Source organism: Sebastes fasciatus, chromosome 7, assembly GCF_043250625.1.
Source record: "Sebastes fasciatus isolate fSebFas1 chromosome 7, fSebFas1.pri, whole genome shotgun sequence".
NCBI classification, from domain to species: domain Eukaryota; kingdom Metazoa; phylum Chordata; class Actinopteri; order Perciformes; family Sebastidae; genus Sebastes; species Sebastes fasciatus.
Window position 1 is genome coordinate 22,642,250 of NC_133801.1, and position 17,097 is coordinate 22,659,346.

General features: G+C 43.0%; 2 protein-coding genes across 2 annotated transcripts; both read right to left on the reverse strand.

Moving 5' to 3' along the window:
• Positions 1-20: 20 nt before the first annotated feature.
• On the reverse strand, positions 21-7,501 carry LOC141770949 (extracellular calcium-sensing receptor-like). Its single transcript, XM_074640801.1, has 8 exons — positions 7,380-7,501; positions 6,465-6,759; positions 6,082-6,371; positions 5,462-5,757; positions 4,422-4,627; positions 4,080-4,301; positions 1,002-1,125; positions 21-925 (listed from the first exon to the last, which is right to left on the reverse strand). The coding sequence occupies exons 1-8, from the start codon at positions 7,484-7,486 to the stop codon at positions 21-23; spliced, it is 2,445 nt and encodes an 814-aa protein (XP_074496902.1). The 5' UTR covers positions 7,487-7,501.
• A 589-nt stretch (positions 7,502-8,090) lies between these two features.
• Positions 8,091-15,685, reverse strand: LOC141770786 (extracellular calcium-sensing receptor-like). Its single transcript, XM_074640632.1, has 8 exons — positions 15,552-15,685; positions 14,640-14,934; positions 14,253-14,542; positions 13,632-13,927; positions 12,597-12,802; positions 12,236-12,457; positions 9,196-9,319; positions 8,091-9,116 (listed from the first exon to the last, which is right to left on the reverse strand). Exons 1-8 carry the CDS (start codon positions 15,656-15,658, stop codon positions 8,212-8,214), a joined length of 2,445 nt encoding a protein of 814 aa, XP_074496733.1. The 5' UTR covers positions 15,659-15,685; the 3' UTR covers positions 8,091-8,211.
• Positions 15,686-17,097: the final 1,412 nt, after the last annotated feature.

Genomic DNA, 17,097 nt, shown 5'->3' on the forward strand with positions numbered 1-17,097 from the left:
TTTCACAAATGTCACATGTTTTAGAATTGATTTTTATTCATTAAATGTTTCTTGGTGTTCTTCTCTGGCTTAAATAATATGATGAAACACTTTGGAGCAAATATACATAGTATTAGACCAAAACTGGAGGCCAGAATGGCAAATATTTCCACTGCCACAGTGAACTTCCCAGGAGAGCTGATATACGCTGGGATAAAGGTGATCCAGACTGCACAGAATATCAGCATGCTGAAGGTGATCAGCTTGGCTTCATTAAAATTGTCAGGTAGTTTCCGGGCTAGAACAGCTAACACAAAGCAAAAGACAGCCAGTAGGCCGATGTACCCGAGCACAGCCCAGAACCCAATAGCTGAGCCTAATGCACACTCCAGGATGATTCTCTCCTTGTATGTGGTTAGGTTTTTCATTGGAAAAGGAGGACTAAGAACCAACCAAAGTGTACATATTAAAACTTGAATGAACGTGAAAGACACTACAGTCATTCTTTGCTGCGGAGGACCAAACCATTTCATGACATTACTACCTGGGAGTGTAGCTTTGAAGGCCATTAACACTACTATTGTTTTTCCGAGAACACAAGACATACAGAGGACAAAGGTGATCCCGAACGCTGTGTGGCGCAGCATGCAGGACCACTCAGAGGGTGCTCCAATGAAAGTTAATGAACATAAGAAACATAGAGTCAGGGAGAAGAGCAGCAGGAAGCTCAGCTCAGAGTTGTTGGCCCTGACAATCGGGGATGTCCTGTGACGATAAAACACAGCCGCTGTTATAATGGCAAGACAGGCGCCACCAACTGAGAATACGGCCAGGATGATTCCCAGGACCTCGTTGAAAGAAAGAAACTCTACAGGCTTGGGCAGGCAAGTGTCTCTCTCTGCATTAGGCCAGAACTCTTTGGGGCAAGGGAAACAATCAGGGGAATCTGAAAAAAAATAAAATAAAAAGGGTTTTTAGCAGTTGTATATTCAATGTTGTAGATATGCTTTAGAAAAAAATACCTGTAGCATTGCTCATCTCTCCCTCAGGACACAGTATACAATCATAACAGCAGATGGGTTTTCCTTTCTGCAGCACTTTACGAGTTCCTGGAGGACAGCCGTCAGTGCACACTGACACAGGCACCTGGCACATAGATACAAACAAAGTCACACACATCCTGATGTGCTACAAAGTTCTGAGGTTTAAAGGATAGGTTCACATTTTTTTTCAAGTCTGTCTGAAAACAATACTCGCATGTCAATATGTGTGTTGTCTATATGTTTCTTGTCAATGCAACTGCTGGGGGACAAAATCAACAGTTTTTTTGTGAAAAAACTTGTTCTAAAGTTCAGCTAAAGTTTCCCTTTGTTTTTGTTCTAACTCACACAAGCTCTGTCCTCTACTGGACTAGATGGGTAATACTCTCCTCCAATCACAAGCGCACATTTGCCCCGACACCGCTCACGCAGCTCGGCTTTCGTTATGCCCCTTTTACTAGAAATATTGCAGTGTGTCCTGGCTGCAGCCACTGACGACGACGCCCCAGTTGCAGGTCTGGTGGATTTTTTCAAGGTGCAATTTCACATAGAGAAAGCCTGTGGTTATGGGCCTCAGAGCCCCTGTTGTCTCTGAAGGTTCTCCATATTCTGGGACTGGAGAACAGGGATGCTGACCTCCTGTTGAGAGGTGGAACCCTACCAGACAAATTGAAGCTTCACCCTGAGGTGGTGAATTAGATTTGGTTCAGATTCGGGAAGGTGGATGTGGATCTGTTTGTCAACCGACGCAACACCCATTGCCTGCTATGGTTCTCCTTGGCACAGCAGAACAATCCAGCCTTGGGGGCGGATGCCTTTGCACGCATGCCATGGCCAAATAATATGCTTTATGGCTTTATATCGCTTGGAGTGACGCAGGAGCAGTTATCTGTCATTCGGGTAGCCCCAGGTCGCTGCTTGGTGCCGTGCTATTCAGAATGGACTCAGATGGTGGCGGTCCAGAACTGTACCATTCCCCACTTCTGTTGGGCTCTGTCTCAGGAGGCAGGTGCAATAGATACACTGCCCACTCTGGGCCATCCTCTCCAGGCTTGGCTCCTGAGAGGGACATGCTGAGGACGGATGGACTGTCTGTATAGGTTGTGCAGACCATCCAGGCGGCAAGAGCGGGATCCATCACTAACTGTTACAGGGCAAAGTGGTCAGGGTTCCAACCCTGGTGCGAGATCCCATACCCTGTGCAATTTATTGTATTCTCTCCTTTTTGCAGTTTTTGGTGGATAGAGTACTGTCTCATGCCATTATTAAAGTGTATGCAGCAGCTACCTCTTTCTGCCATGAGGGTTTTGGAGACAGACTGGTCTTTCACCTCTGTCTTGGGAAGCGGTTCTTGCAGGGGGTCAGGAGGCAACAGCCCATGTTGCGTGCCTCCTCCCCACAGTGGGAACTGCCATTGATGCTCGAGGCCATGGTGAAGGGTCTCTTTGAGCCTCTGGAGCACTCCTCTCTGAAGGCGTTGCCATTCAAGGCAGCTTTGCTGCTTGCACTGACCTAAGCTAAGAGATTGTGTAAACTAACCACCCTGTCGGTGCACCCCAGTTGTTTGTTGCTTCGTGGTGACTGTAGCGGGGCTACCCTCAGACCAAATCTCTCATTTGTTCTCAAGAACTTAAGGAGTTCTTTCAGGACAAGGGTTATACAGCTGGATGCGTTTTGTCTTCCACCCCATGCAAGGAACAGGGAGGCAAAGTTACATCTACTTTGCCTAGTTTGTGCATTATGTTGAACGCACGGCCCCCATCACGTGCACTGAACAGCTGTTTGTGTGCTTTTAGGATTGAGTGGCAAGTAAAGCCCTATCCAAGAAACGCCTGTTGGGATGGTTTTGTGAATGCATCTCCCAAGCCTACAGGCAGGCTGGAAGAGAACCTCCCACTGTGGTCTGCACACACTCTACATGCAGCATGGCAGTGTCGGCAGCCTTGTTCGGTGGGCTGAGTGTCAAGGACATATGTACGGCAAAGTTGTGGTCGATGCCCGGTCCATTAATGCAGTTCTATTTCTTGGACATGTCGGGCTCCTTTTCAAGGTTGCTGAAACGACACAGGACTGATGAGAGGGGTGGGATGTGTGTCAGTTGTGTTGTACCTGACTTCCCTCTGGGAATGTTCCCATACTTCATGATGACCCGGGGAATGTGGTGTGCAGTATGTCTACTACTTGTCTTTTTGACCCCTGTAGGGTGAGACCATGGCTCTACCCACTTCAGTTGTGTACTACTGTACCTGGATTGGCTGGGGCCCCCTACTTTAAGGCTGTGGCAGCCTAGGTTATAAATAAGTAGGTGGGCTGTGGCAACTAACCTCTAGCCGGTCAGGATCAGAGTGGTTGGGCCAATGCTATGTCGCAGCAGGATATGCATTCATTGGGCTCCATCGACTGTACCCATAGAGTTCAGTAGAAGGTGGAGCCTGTATAAGTAAATAATTTAATAAATATGACCTCACGTTGTGTCAATCCCGTTTACACAGTCAATCCAAAACTTTCGTCTGTCATTGAAGTTCTTGGAATTGATTTTCTGCGTTTTTTCGCATCCGTCAAAAGCAAAAAGAGGGTTGTTTGACAACTCAGAGCCACTGTCTGTGCAAGGCCATCATCCAAACTGGCGTCTGATATACTGAGTCATGTCCTCCAGCACAAAGCTCTTCACGATGAAGAAATAAATGAATACAGAGATGTGGAATTTAAAGATAGAGAGTGGCAGATGATTGCAGAATAACGTGAAATCGGGGATGGTCACAAAAAAATATGATGTGTGAAACATTAGACAGTAGTTATTGTGCTCTATCGGCAACATATTGTAACCTTCGTTATTGAATTAGAATTTTAATTACTGTCCCTGTGCCGCAGCTCAGCAAGGAAACACCTTTTTGGAAAAGATAAAGGTGGGATTTCATACTGAAAATACTGCAACTGGAATACTGCATAAGAACAGTTTGCTTCACAGCCAGTATGGACAGGAAGACGGGGACCAAAAACACATATCATACCCTTTAAGATCACCCAATTTGAATATGTTATTGCTTTTGTGCTCCTTACTTGTGTGCCACCCTCCACCCAGGTGAGGTTCCTGTTGATACGGAACTCCTGGCCCACCGGCAGTGATGCATCATAGTGCCCTACTGTCACCAACTCAAGGCTGCCACTCTCAGTTTTTTGCCAGTTAACCAGCTCGTATGTGGCCACAGGATCTCCTTTGGCATCAAATGAGACATTATAACCATTTTGGGAAAAATGCACTTTCTTTAACTGAGTAAGAACCTGTGAGGATCAAGTAAAGGAATACAGTGAGGGAGAGAAATTAAATAATGTAAAATAAAATAAAATTTCACTTTTTTTAAAAAACGACATCGGGGTGTTCACGTATTTGTGTCAACTGACCTTGTTGGACTCTATCCTGGCGAATTTGTCACACTGAGTTATAGAATTGGTTTCCTGACACACTGCATTATGAATGGCATGTGCTATTGCATAAACAGCCTTGTACACCATGTTAGTGATTCTGAGCTGAGATGTGTCTGTGTACGGGCTCTGGATCGTCTCTATATCTTCAGTTCCATCACACACACTCTTGTCTGTGGCTGCGCCTAAAAACACACAGAGACAGAGGCAAGTGTGTTTTAGCCTTGACTATGATATCATCATACTTTCTTGTGTTTATTGTTCTTTTTTGTTTTACTTAACCTGCCAAAAGTGTCTTGTACAAACTCTATCTGAGTTGTTCTAATTTATTTTTAAAACATGCTTGTTTTACATTATATTTCAATGCACTTTTTTGCAGACATGTCTTTGTCTGTTATATTTAAATAGTTGCTGTTTCAGTTTGTATCTGGACCTATGTTTTTTTTTATCTTAATGTATACTAGCTCACGTTAACACAAATGAGTCATCAGACAATTAGTCAAATTTATAAAAGGCAAAAGGGCTTTACCTTTAATTAGATACTGACTTCACCTGATTTACTCTAAAACAAATAAATTATCTTGAATCACTGTCAGTACAACAGCCTTATTAGGACTATACCCTACTTACATATACAATGTAACTGATACATGCTAGTAAGTACAATGTTTAATCATTATTTAGCTTGGTGGCCTGGAGACTGTCTATACACTGTGTGCTTGTGTTCAGGGCTTCAGTGTTGACATTGTAAAACTACTGCAGCCAAGTTAATACAAATCTTCTCCAAGACAGCAGAGTGCATAAACTTGACCTGACAGTTCATCATATCAAGTGAGATTATTCACAGAGATGCACCATATGTGCACCTCATCTTTGCTCAATTATTTCCCTTTCAATCAAAATCTGTGATTTTGTTTAAAAGCTGCTGCTGCTCAACTCAGACAATCAGAAGAACACAACACACACAAGGATTCAACTGTGAGTGTCACATGTGTTAAAAATAGGCACAACTTTCTCACTTGTTCCCAGCCTGCAGTTGAATGTATCCTCCCAGAACTCAGTAAACACCGGAGAGGAAGCCACTTTAGGGGGAGAGAGATCCAGCAGGAAGTCTCTCAGACCTGGGATGACAGATTGCTCAATGCCAAATCCGATGGCTCCAGCACAGAAACTGAACCTCAGCATGTCTTTGTCGGTTACCCAGGCCTCACTGCCTATCCACTGACGAGGTGTAGAAGGCTCGAGTGACAGCTCCTCCAGCAGAATCCTCATGTCTCCAGGTGACGTAAACGCCACAACGACCGTAGCAGTTGACCTGGAGAGATGTGTGATAGAGCAATGTATTATACCAACATAAATGCACAAATAAAGGTTTTAAATATGTATCCAGATATTTGAAAAAAACAAACATGAGAGATACTTTCTTGTTTGGCCTTACTGACTCTATTTTTAGAACAATAGGCATATAGTAATAAATATGAGATATATAAACATGATGAAAAAAAGATACATTTCCAATTTGCAAATTAGATAAGAAAATAATCTTCTCTGTTATATTTGAATAAACATTGTTGTGGTTTTGTGTGCAGAAGGTCGGTGTCAGCACAGTGAACAAAAGCACAATCAGTGATGTAGAAACCTGCGGATAACGTCAGCTACCCTCTGGATCTTGCTATGTGGGTGGGTCCAATAGAAAGATTCAGAGTACTCCACACAGATCCCCTCTTTGTGCGCTGAGTCCAGGAAAGACGCCATGCCATTGTTGCCATAGTCCGAATCCGACCGGACAGCACCTATCCAAGTCCAGCCAAAGTGTTTTACCAGCTTGGCCAGCGCGTCAGCCTGGAACTGGTCACTGGGGATTGTTCTGAAGAAACTCGGGTACTGCTGCTTATCGGACAGGCATGCACAAGTGGCAAAGTGGCTCACCTAAAGGAAAACAACAGTGTAATTGTTTAATGGGAGGACAAAAAATCAGCAATGGTCTATTAACACAGGTTGCCAGGAATGCAAAACATTTACTTGAGGGATGTTAAAGGGCCCGATGATGCGCAACATGCTGATGGATGGCGTGGACCCAGACTCACCAACGATAGCCATCACCATACCAGACTGCGAGCAGTTGTCGCCGGTGTAAAACACCGGGTCCAGGCCGCTCGAAAGCTGGAATGCCACGTGCACCGCCACCGGCACTGAGGCGCACGAGTCGTAGATCTGATAACCGAGTTTAATGCCTGGCAGCAGCTCGGTGCTGTTGTTAATCTCCTCGATGGCAAAGACCATTCCACGTGAGGAGCGCAGTTCACGGGAGTCAATGCTGCACACATGAGGAGAAATGACAATTTTAACAGAAATTCATAATATGGGAGAACTGAACTAAAGAAATTTTTTTCTTACCACTGTTGCACCTAGTGCATGCTGGGGGATAACTTGTTGGGTCTCTAAATTATAGAGTACAGTCTAGACCTGCTATATACAGTATAAAAGGCGTCTTGAGTTCAATTCTGTTAAGATTGACGTTACATAAAACTGAACTGAATTGAACAAGAAATGTCATTACACAGGATCTTATACCAATCCAACATTTGCAAAAGTCTTAATGCCTGGAGTAGCGACAGTCATTTAAAACTAAACTTTTAACACGGTTAAATGTGTATAGATTAGTATTTTCGGTTAAGAAATGCAAAACAAAATACTCCTTTTCATATAGTGGGCAATACTATTCTGTAGTATTTTTTAATACAATACCTGCAATATGTATGGTTAAATACAAATTTGGCACTTAATGTAAAAAAAAAGTGTATATATATATATATAATGAAATATATTATCAATACTACACAAAAGCTTTGCAACGTACGCACATCATATATCAAAACACTTCTTTCCCCACACAGTCTAACTCCCTCTTATCCTCTACTTCTCCCTCTTACTAACCTCCCTGTGCACCTTAGTGGCTCAGGCATGGTGGTGTAGTTGTGCTTCACTGTGTGCATGTTGTAGTGTATGGAGAAAACACCACCAATAATGTAGTCACCATCCATTGAGAACGCAGGCAGACGAGTGGTACCCTGAAGTTTACATTTCACAGATGAATCCTCATTGTTGACACCAGCCTCCGTAAACCCAGCCTTTTGTTTCACACCATCTCCAGAACCATTCAAGGCCAGATCTGAGTTCAGCTTACACAAACCCAGAGACAGGATCAGGCCAATAACGAGAGCTGAGATCTCCATCCCTCAACTGTCTACATGTGGGAATGCTGCATGTGTGTTTTTACTGGCTTATATAGATTTTCAGAAAAAAGCTTCCCTCCTTCTACTCTACGTCAGTTTACTGTACATCAGAGATAGGATGCTCTTACCCAATGGTCTTTGATTAACTCATGTCCAAGTATTTTCTGTGGGCCCATGTCTCTTTTCTCCTCTTGAAAAGTTAGCATTGTAAAAAAAAATTATATTCCTCATTTTGTCATGTCCTTAAAGCTTTTTTTTTCTTTTTTTTTTAGGAATATTATTGATAGTAAACATTTTATGAAAGAGAAAGATGCATTTATACTGTGAATTTTGACTCCATTTATTCACTTTAGTAAATGTTCTCATCTCATAATAAAAGAATATGTGTAAAATAAGACAATAACACATTAAAAGGACATACACAAAATGGCATTATGACTAAATAATGATAAATTAAGAAATATGTAACTTTAAATGTAAGTATTTAAATCAACAAGCTTCATACTCTCAATTTTTCACAAATGTCACATGTTTTAGAATTGATTTTTGTTCATTAAATGTTTCTTGGTGTTTTTCTCTGGCTTAAACAAAATGATGAAACACTTTGGAGCAAATATACACAATATTAGTCCAAAACTGGAGGCCAGAATGGCAAATATCTCCACAGCCACAGTGAACTTCCCAGGAGAGCTGATATACGCTGGGATAAAGGTGATCCAGACTGCACAGAATATCAGCATGCTGAAGGTGATCAGCTTGGCTTCATTAAAATTGTCAGGTAGTTTCCGGGCTAGGACAGCTAACACAAAGCAAAACACAGCCAGTAGGCCGATGTACCCGAGCACAGCCCAGAACCCAATAGCTGAGCCTAATGCACACTCTAGGATGATTCTCTCCTTGTATGTGGTTAGGTTTTTCTTTGGAAAAGGAGGACTAAGAACCAACCAAATAGTACATATTAAAACTTGAATGAACGTGAAAGACACTACAGTCATTCTTTGCTGCGGAGGACCAAACCATTTCATGACATTACTTCCTGGGAGTGTAGCTTTGAAGGCCATTAATACTACTATTGTTTTTCCAAGAACACAAGACATACAGAGGACGAAGGTGATCCCGAACGCTGTGTGGCGCAGCATGCAGGACCACTCAGAGGGTGCTCCAATGAAAGTTAATGAACATAAGAAACATAGAGTCAGGGAGAAGAGCAGCAGGAAGCTCAGCTCAGAGTTGTTGGCCCTGACAATCGGGGATGTCCTGTGATGATAAAACACAGCTGCTGTTATAATGGCAAGACAGGCGCCTCCGACTGAGAATGCAGCCAAGATGATTCCAAGGACCTCGTTGAAGGAAAGAAACTCTACAGTCTTGGGGAGACATGTGTTTCTCTCTGCATTAGGCCAGAACTCTTTGGGGCAAGGGAAACAATCAGGGGAATCTGAAAAAAATTAAACAAAAAGGGCTTTTAGCTGTCATATTCAATGTTGTAGATATGCTTTAGAAAAAAAAACAAATACCTGTAGCATTGCTAATCTCTCCTTCAGGACACAGTATACAGTCATAACAGCAGATGGGTTTTCCTTTCTGCAGCACTTTACGAGTTCCTGGAGGACAGCTGTCAGTGCACACCGACACAGGCACCTGGCACATAGATACAAACGAAGTCATACACATTCAGGTGTGCCCTGAAGCTCTGAGGTTTAAAGGATAGGTTTACATTTTTTTTCAAATCTATCTTAAAACAATACTCGCATGTCAATATGTGTGTTGTGTATGTGTTTCTTGTCAATGCAACTGCTGGAGGACAAAATCGACAGTTTTTTGTGAAAAAAAATTGTTCTAAAGTACAGCTGAAGCTAAATGAGGCTTCTATCTCACACAGGCTCTTCCCTCTACTGGACTCTATGGGTAATACTCTCCTCCAATACTCTCCTCCAATCACAAGCGCACATTTGCCCTGACCCCACTCACTCAGCTCGGCTTTCGTTATGCCCCTTTTACTAGGAATATAGCACTGTATCCTGGCAGCAGCCACTGAAGACGACGGCCCCAGTTGCAGGTCTGGTGGATTTTCTCAGGGTGCATTGTCACACGGAGAGAGCCTGTGTTTACTGGCCTCAGAGCCCCTGTTGTCTCTGAAGGATCTCCACATTCTGGGACTGGAGAACAGGGATGCTGACCTCCTGTTGAGAGGTGGAACCCTACCAGACAAATTGAGGCTTCACCCTGAGGTGGTGAATTAGATTTGGTTCAGATTCGGGAAGGCGGAAGTGGATCTGTTTGTCAACCGACGCAACACCCATTGCCTGCTATGGTTCTCCTTGGCACAGCAGAACAATCCAGCCCTGGGGGCGGATGCCTTTGCACACATGCCATGGCCAAGGAATATGCTTTATGGCTTTATATCGCTTGGAGTGACGCAGGAGCAGTTATCTGTCATTCGGGTAGCCCAAGGTCGCTGCTTGGTGCCGTGGTAATCAGAATGGACTCAGATGGTGGCGGTCCAGCCCTGTAACATTCCCCACTTCTGTTGGGCTCTGTCTCAGGAGGCAGGTGCAATAGATACACTGCCCACTTTGGGCCATCCTCTCCAGGCTTGGCTCCTGAGAGGGACATGCTGAGGACGGATGGACTGTCTGTACAGGTTGTGCAGACCATCCAGGCGGCAAGAGCGGGATCCATCACTAACTGTTACAGGGCAAAGTGGTCAGGATTCCAACCCTGGTGCGAGATCCCATACCCTGTGCAATTTATTGTATTCTCTCCTTTTTGCAGTTTTTGGTGGATAGAGTACTGTCTCATGCCATTATTAAAGTGTATGCAGCAGCTACCTCTTTCTGCCATGAGGGTTTTGGAGACAGACTGGTCTTTGACCTCTGTCTTTGGAAGCGGTTCTTGCAGGGGGTCAGGAGGCAACAGCCCATGTTGCGTGCCTCCTCCCCACAGTGGGAACTGCCATTGATGCTCGAGGCCATGGTGAAGGGTCTCTTTGAGCCTCCGGAGCAGTCCTCTCTGAAGGCGTTGTCATTCAAGACAGCTTTGCTGCTTGCACTGACCTAAGCTAAGAGAGTGTGCTAACTAACCACCCTGTCAGTGCACCCCAGTTGTTTGTTGCTTCGTGGTGACTGCAGCGGGGCTACCCTCAGACCAAATCTCTCTTTTGTTCTCAAGAACTTAAGGAGTTCTTTCAGGACAAGGGTTATACAGCTGGATGCGTTTTATCTTCCACCCCATGCAAGGAACAGGGAGGCAAAGTTACATCTGCTTTGCCCAGTTTGTGCATTATATTGAACGCACGGCCCCCATCACGTGCACTGAACAGCTGTTTGTGTGCTTTTGGGATTGTGTGGCCGGTAAAGCCCTATCCAAGAAACGCCTGTTGGGATGGTTTTGTGAGTGCATCTCCCAAGCCTACAGGCAGGCTGGAAGAGAACCTCCCACTGTGGTCTGCACACACTCTATACGCAGCATGGCAGTGTCGGTGGCCTTGTTCGGTGGGCTGAGTGTCAAGGACATATGTACGGCAAAGTTGTGGTCGATGCCCGGTCCGTTAATGCAGTTCTATTTCTTGGACATGTCGGGCTCCTTTTCAAGGTTGCTGAAACGACACAGGACTGATGAGAGGGGTGGGATGTGTGTCAGTTGTGTTGTACCTGACTTCCCTCTGGGAATGTTCCCATACTTCATGATGACCCGGGGAATGTGGTGTGCAGTATGTCTACTACTTGTCTTTTTGACCCCTGTAGGGTGAGACCATGGCTCTACCCACTTCAGTTGTGTACTACTGTACCTGGATTGGCTGGGGCCCCCTACTTTAAGGCTGTGACAGCCTAGGTTATAAATAAGTAGGTGGGCTGTGGCAACTAACCTCTAGCCGGTCAGGATCAGAGTGGTTGGGCCAATGCTATGTCGCAGCAGGGCATGCATTCATTGGGCTCCATCGACTGTACCCATAGAGTTCAGTAGATGGTGGAGCCTGTATAAGTAAATAATTTGATAAATATGACCTCACGTTGTGTAAATCACATTTACACAGTGAGTCCAAAACTTTTGTCTGTCATTGAAGTTTTTGGAATTGATTTTCTGCTTTTTTTCCGCATCCATCAAAATCCAAAAGAGGGTTGTTTGACTACTCAGAGCCACTGTCTGTGCAAACGCCATCATCCAAACTGGCGTCTGATGTACTGATTCATGTCCCCCAGCAGGGGATAGGTAGTGGCATATGATTGCAGAATAACGTGGAATCGGGGATGGTCGCAAAAAAATATGATGTACGAAACATTAGACAGTAGTTATTGTGCTCTATCGGCAACATATTGTAACCTTCATTACTGAATTAGAAATATAATTACTGTCCCTGTGCCGCAGCTCAGCAAGGAAACACCTTTTTGGAAAAGATAAAGGTGGGATTTCATACTGAAAATACTGCAACTGGAATACTGCATAAGAACAGTTTGCTTCACAGCCAGTATGGACAGGAAGACGGGGACCAAAAACACATATCATACCCTTTAAGATCACCCAATTTGAATATGTTATTGCTTTTGTGCTCCTTACTTGTGTGCCACCCTCCACCCAGGTGAGGTTCCTGTTGATACGGAACTCCTGGCCCACCGGCAGTGATGCATCGTAGTGCCCTACTGTCACCAACTCAATGCTGCCACTCTCACTTTTTTGCCAGTTAATCAGCTCGTATGTGGCCACAGGATCTCCTTTGGCATCAAATGACACATTATAACCATTTTGGGAAAAATGCACTTTCTTCAACTGAGTAAGAACCTGTGAGGACCAAGTAAAGGAACACAGTGAGGGAGAGAGATTAAATAATGTAAAATTAAATTAAATTTCTAAATTTCTAAAATTTCCTATATTTTTTAAAAGAGGACATTGAGTTGTTCCCATATTTGTTTCGACTGACCTTTTTCGACTCTATCCTGGCGAATTTGTCACACTGAGTTATAGAATTTGTTTCCTGACACACTGCATTATGAATGGCATGTGCTATTGCATACACAGCCTTGTACACCATGTTAGTGATTCTGAGCTGAGATGTGTCTGTGTACGGGCTCTGGATCGTCTCTATGTCTTCAGTTCCATCACACACACTCTTGTCTGTGGCAGTGCCTAAAAACACACAGTGACAGAGGCAGGTGTTTTTTAGCCTTGACAATGATATCATCATACTTTCTTATGTTTATTTTTCTTTTTTATTTAACTTAACCTGCCAAAAGTGTCTTGTACAAACTCTATCTGTGTTGTTCTAATTTATTTATAAAACATGCTTGTTTTACATTAAATTTCAATACACTTTTTTGCAGACATGTCTTTGTCTGTTATTTTTAAATAGTTCCTGTTTCAGTTTGTATCTGGACCTATGTTTTTTTATCTTAATGTATACCAGCTCACGTTAACACAAATGAGTCATCAGATAATTAGTCACATTTATAAAAGGCAAAGGGCTTTACCTTTAATTAGATACTGATTTAACCTGTTTTAATCTAAATGATCTTGAATCACTGTCAGTACAACAGCCTTATTAGACCTATACCCTACTTACATATACAATGTAACTGATACATGCTAGTAAGTACAATGTTTAATCATTATTTAGCTTGGTGGCCTGGAGACTGTCTATACACTGTGTGCTTGTGTTCAGGGCTTTTGTGTTGACATTGTAACACTACTGCAACCACATTCAGACAAAATCTTCTCCAAGACAGCAGAGTGCATAAACTTGACCTGACAGTTCATCATATCAAGTGAGATTATTCACAGAGATGCACCATATGTGCACTTAATCTTTGTCCTATAACATAGATTTCCCTTTCAAATTAAATCTGGGATTTGGTTTAAAAGCTGCTGCTGCTCCACTCAGACAATCAGAAGAACACAACACACACAAGGATTCAACTGTGAGTGTCATATGTGTTACAAATAAGCACAACTTTCTCACTTGTTCCCAGCCTGCAGTTGAATGCATCCTCCCAGAACTCAGTAAACACCAGAGAGGCAGCCACTTTAGGGGGAGAGAGATCCAGCAGGAAGTCTCTCAGACCTGGGATGACAGATTGCTCAATGCCAAATCCGATGGCTCCAGCACAGAAGCTGAACCTCAGCATGTCTGGGTCGGTTACCCAGGCCTCACTGCCTATCCACTGACGAGGTGGAGAAGGCTCGAGTGACAGCTCCTCCAGCAGAATCCTCATGTCTCCAGGTGATGTAAACGCCACAACGACCGTAGCGGTTGACCTGGAGAGATGTGTGACAGTGCAATGTATTATACCAACACAAATGCACAAATAAAGGTTTTAAATATGTATCCAGATATTTGAAACAAAACAAACATGAGAGATACTTTCTTGTTTGGCCTTACTGACTCTATTTTTAGAACAATAGGCCTATAGTAATACATATGAGATAAATAAACATGATGAAAAAAAGATAAATTTCCAATTTGCAACTTAGATAAGAAAATAATCTTCTGTGTTATATTTGACTAAACATTGTTGTGGTTTTGTGTGCAGAAGGTCAGTGTCAGAACAGTGAACAAAAGCACAATCAGTGATATAGAAACCTGCGGATAACGTCAGCTACCCTCTGGATCTTGTTACGTGGGTGGGTCCGATAGAAAGATTCAGAGTACTCCACACAGATCCCTTCTTTGTGTGCTGCGTCCAGGAAAGAAGCCATGCCATTGTTGCCATAGTCCGAATCCGACCGGACAGCACCTATCCAAGTCCAGCCAAAGTGTTTTACCAGCTTGGCCAACGCGTCAGCCTGGAACTGGTCACTGGGGATTGTTCTGAAGAAACTCGGGTACTGCTGCTTATCGGACAGGCATGCACAAGTGGCAAAGTGGCTCACCTAGAGGAAAACAACATTGTAATTATTTAACGGGAGGACAAAAAACAGCACTGCTCTATATTAAACACATAGGTCGACAGAAATACAAAACATTTACTTGAGGGATGTTAAAGGGCCCGATGATGCGCGACATGCTTATGGATGGCGTGGACCCAGACTCACCAACGATAGCCATCACCATACCAGATTGCGAGCAGTTGTCGCCGGGGTAAAACACCGGGTCCAGGCCGCTCGAAAGCTGGAATGCCACGTGCACCGCCACAGGCACCGAGGCGCACGAGTCGTAGATCTGATAACCGAGCTTAATGCCCGGCAGCAGCTCGGTGCTGTTGTTAATCTCCTCGATGGCGAAGACCATTGCACGTGAGAAGCGTAGTTCACGGGAGTCAATGCTGCACACATGAGGAGAAATCACAATTTTAACAGAAATTCATAAAATGGAAAAACTGAACTAAAGACATATTTTTCTTAGCACTGTCGCATCTAGTGCATGCTGGGGGATCTCTTGTTGGGTCTCTTAATTATATATTACAGTCTAGACCTGCTATATACAGTATGAAAAGCGTCTTGAGTTAAATTCTGTTAAGATTGACGTTATATAAAAATAAACTGAATTGAACAAGACAATTCATAACACAGGATTAGATATCAATCCAACATTCACAATAGTCTTAATGCCTGGATTAACAACAGTCAACTAAATCTGAACTTTTAACACTGTTAAATGTGTATAAATTAGTATTTTTGGTTAAGAAATGCAAAACAAAATACTCTTTTTCATATAGTGGGCTATACTATTATGTAGTATTTTTGAATACAATATCTGCAATATGTATGGTTAAATACAAAGGTGTCACTTAATGTAAAAAAAAGTGTATATATATATATAATGAAATATATTATCAATACTACACAAAAGCTTTGCAACATAAGCACATCATACATCAAAACACTTCTTTCCCAACACAGTCTAACTTCCTCTTATCCCCCTCTTCTCCCTCTTACTAACCTCCCTGTGCACCTTAATGGCTCAGGCATGGTAGTGTAGTTGTGCTTCACTGTGTGCATGTCGTAGTGTATGGAGAAAACACCACCAATAACGTAGTCACCATCCATTGAGAATGCAGGTAGACGAGTGGTACCCTGGAGTTTACATTTCACAGATGAAGCCTCCGTGTTGATCCCATCCCTTTGTTTCACTCCATCTCCATAACCATTCAAGGCAAAAGCTGAATTCAGCTCACACAAACCCAGAGACAGGATCAGGCCACTAAAGAGAGCTGAGATCTCCATCCCTCAACTGTCAGCATGTGGGAATGCTGCATGTGTGTTTTCACTGGTTTATATAGATTTTCAGACAAAAGCTTCCCTCCTTCTACTCTACGTCAGCTTCATGTACACCAGAGACAGGATGCTCTTACCCAGTGATCACAAGGTTTATGGTTCCAATATTTGAATATAGCTGCATAATTTAATTTAACAGCAAATAATCAGCATTTAACAGTTGAGAATGGTTGATTGCATTTTCAAGCAAACCATGGTCTGACAGATTACAGTTATTACTCCAAGCCACAGAGGAAGCCCTGAATATTTAGACTGACATGGTATATCTGAATTTGAAAAAGTACTGTAGAGTCTGCACGTTAAACTAAGCCATGACAAAAGCATACAGTTTAGAATGATGGTAGTAAAGCCTTAAATCTATCAAAGAAGAACTGCCCCTGACAAGCCAGAGGTGTCCTAAAATTGCCAATATGCCTGTTTGTATATTTTGTAGTTATTTGAAAAGTTGGTAATTCAACATTTTCTTTCATTACTCTTTGATTTGATCTTAGTAAAACGTATTTTGTGCACATTATTGTACTGCATTTTTGTAACTAGGCTTACCGGCTTGCATGCATGCACATAAACTGCCACCCAGACAAAATTAAATGTGCATGTAGTATTGGTAAGGGATTAACTGAGCAACAACAAAAGGTAAACTATTGCATGTGTGCATATCTGCTATCTACTGTACCGAATTCCCTTATGCAAGGTGCCAAGGCTCACTCTGCTACTACCACCTAATGGACATTTTAGTCAGACTCAGGGAATATACAGACGTGGACAAAATTGTTGGTACCCTTCCGTTAAAGAAAGAAAAACCCACAATGGTCACTGAAATAACTTGTAACTGACAAAGGTAATAATAAATACAAATTTACTGAAAATTAACTAATGAAAATCAGACATTGCTTTTGAATTGTGGTTCAACAGAATCATTTTAAAAAACAAACTAATGAAACTGGCCTGGACAAAAATGATGGTACCCTTATCTTAATATTTTGTTGCACAACCTTTTGAGGCACTCACTGCAATCAAGCGATTTCTGTAACTCTCAATGAGACTTCTGCACCTGTCGACAGGTATTTTGGCCCACTCCTCGTGAGAAAACTGCTCCAGCTGTCTCAGGTTTGAAGGGTGCCTTCTCCAGACTGCATGTTTCAGCTCCTTCCACAGATGTTCAATAGGATTTAGATCAGGGCTCATAGAAGGCCACTTCAGAATAGTCCAAT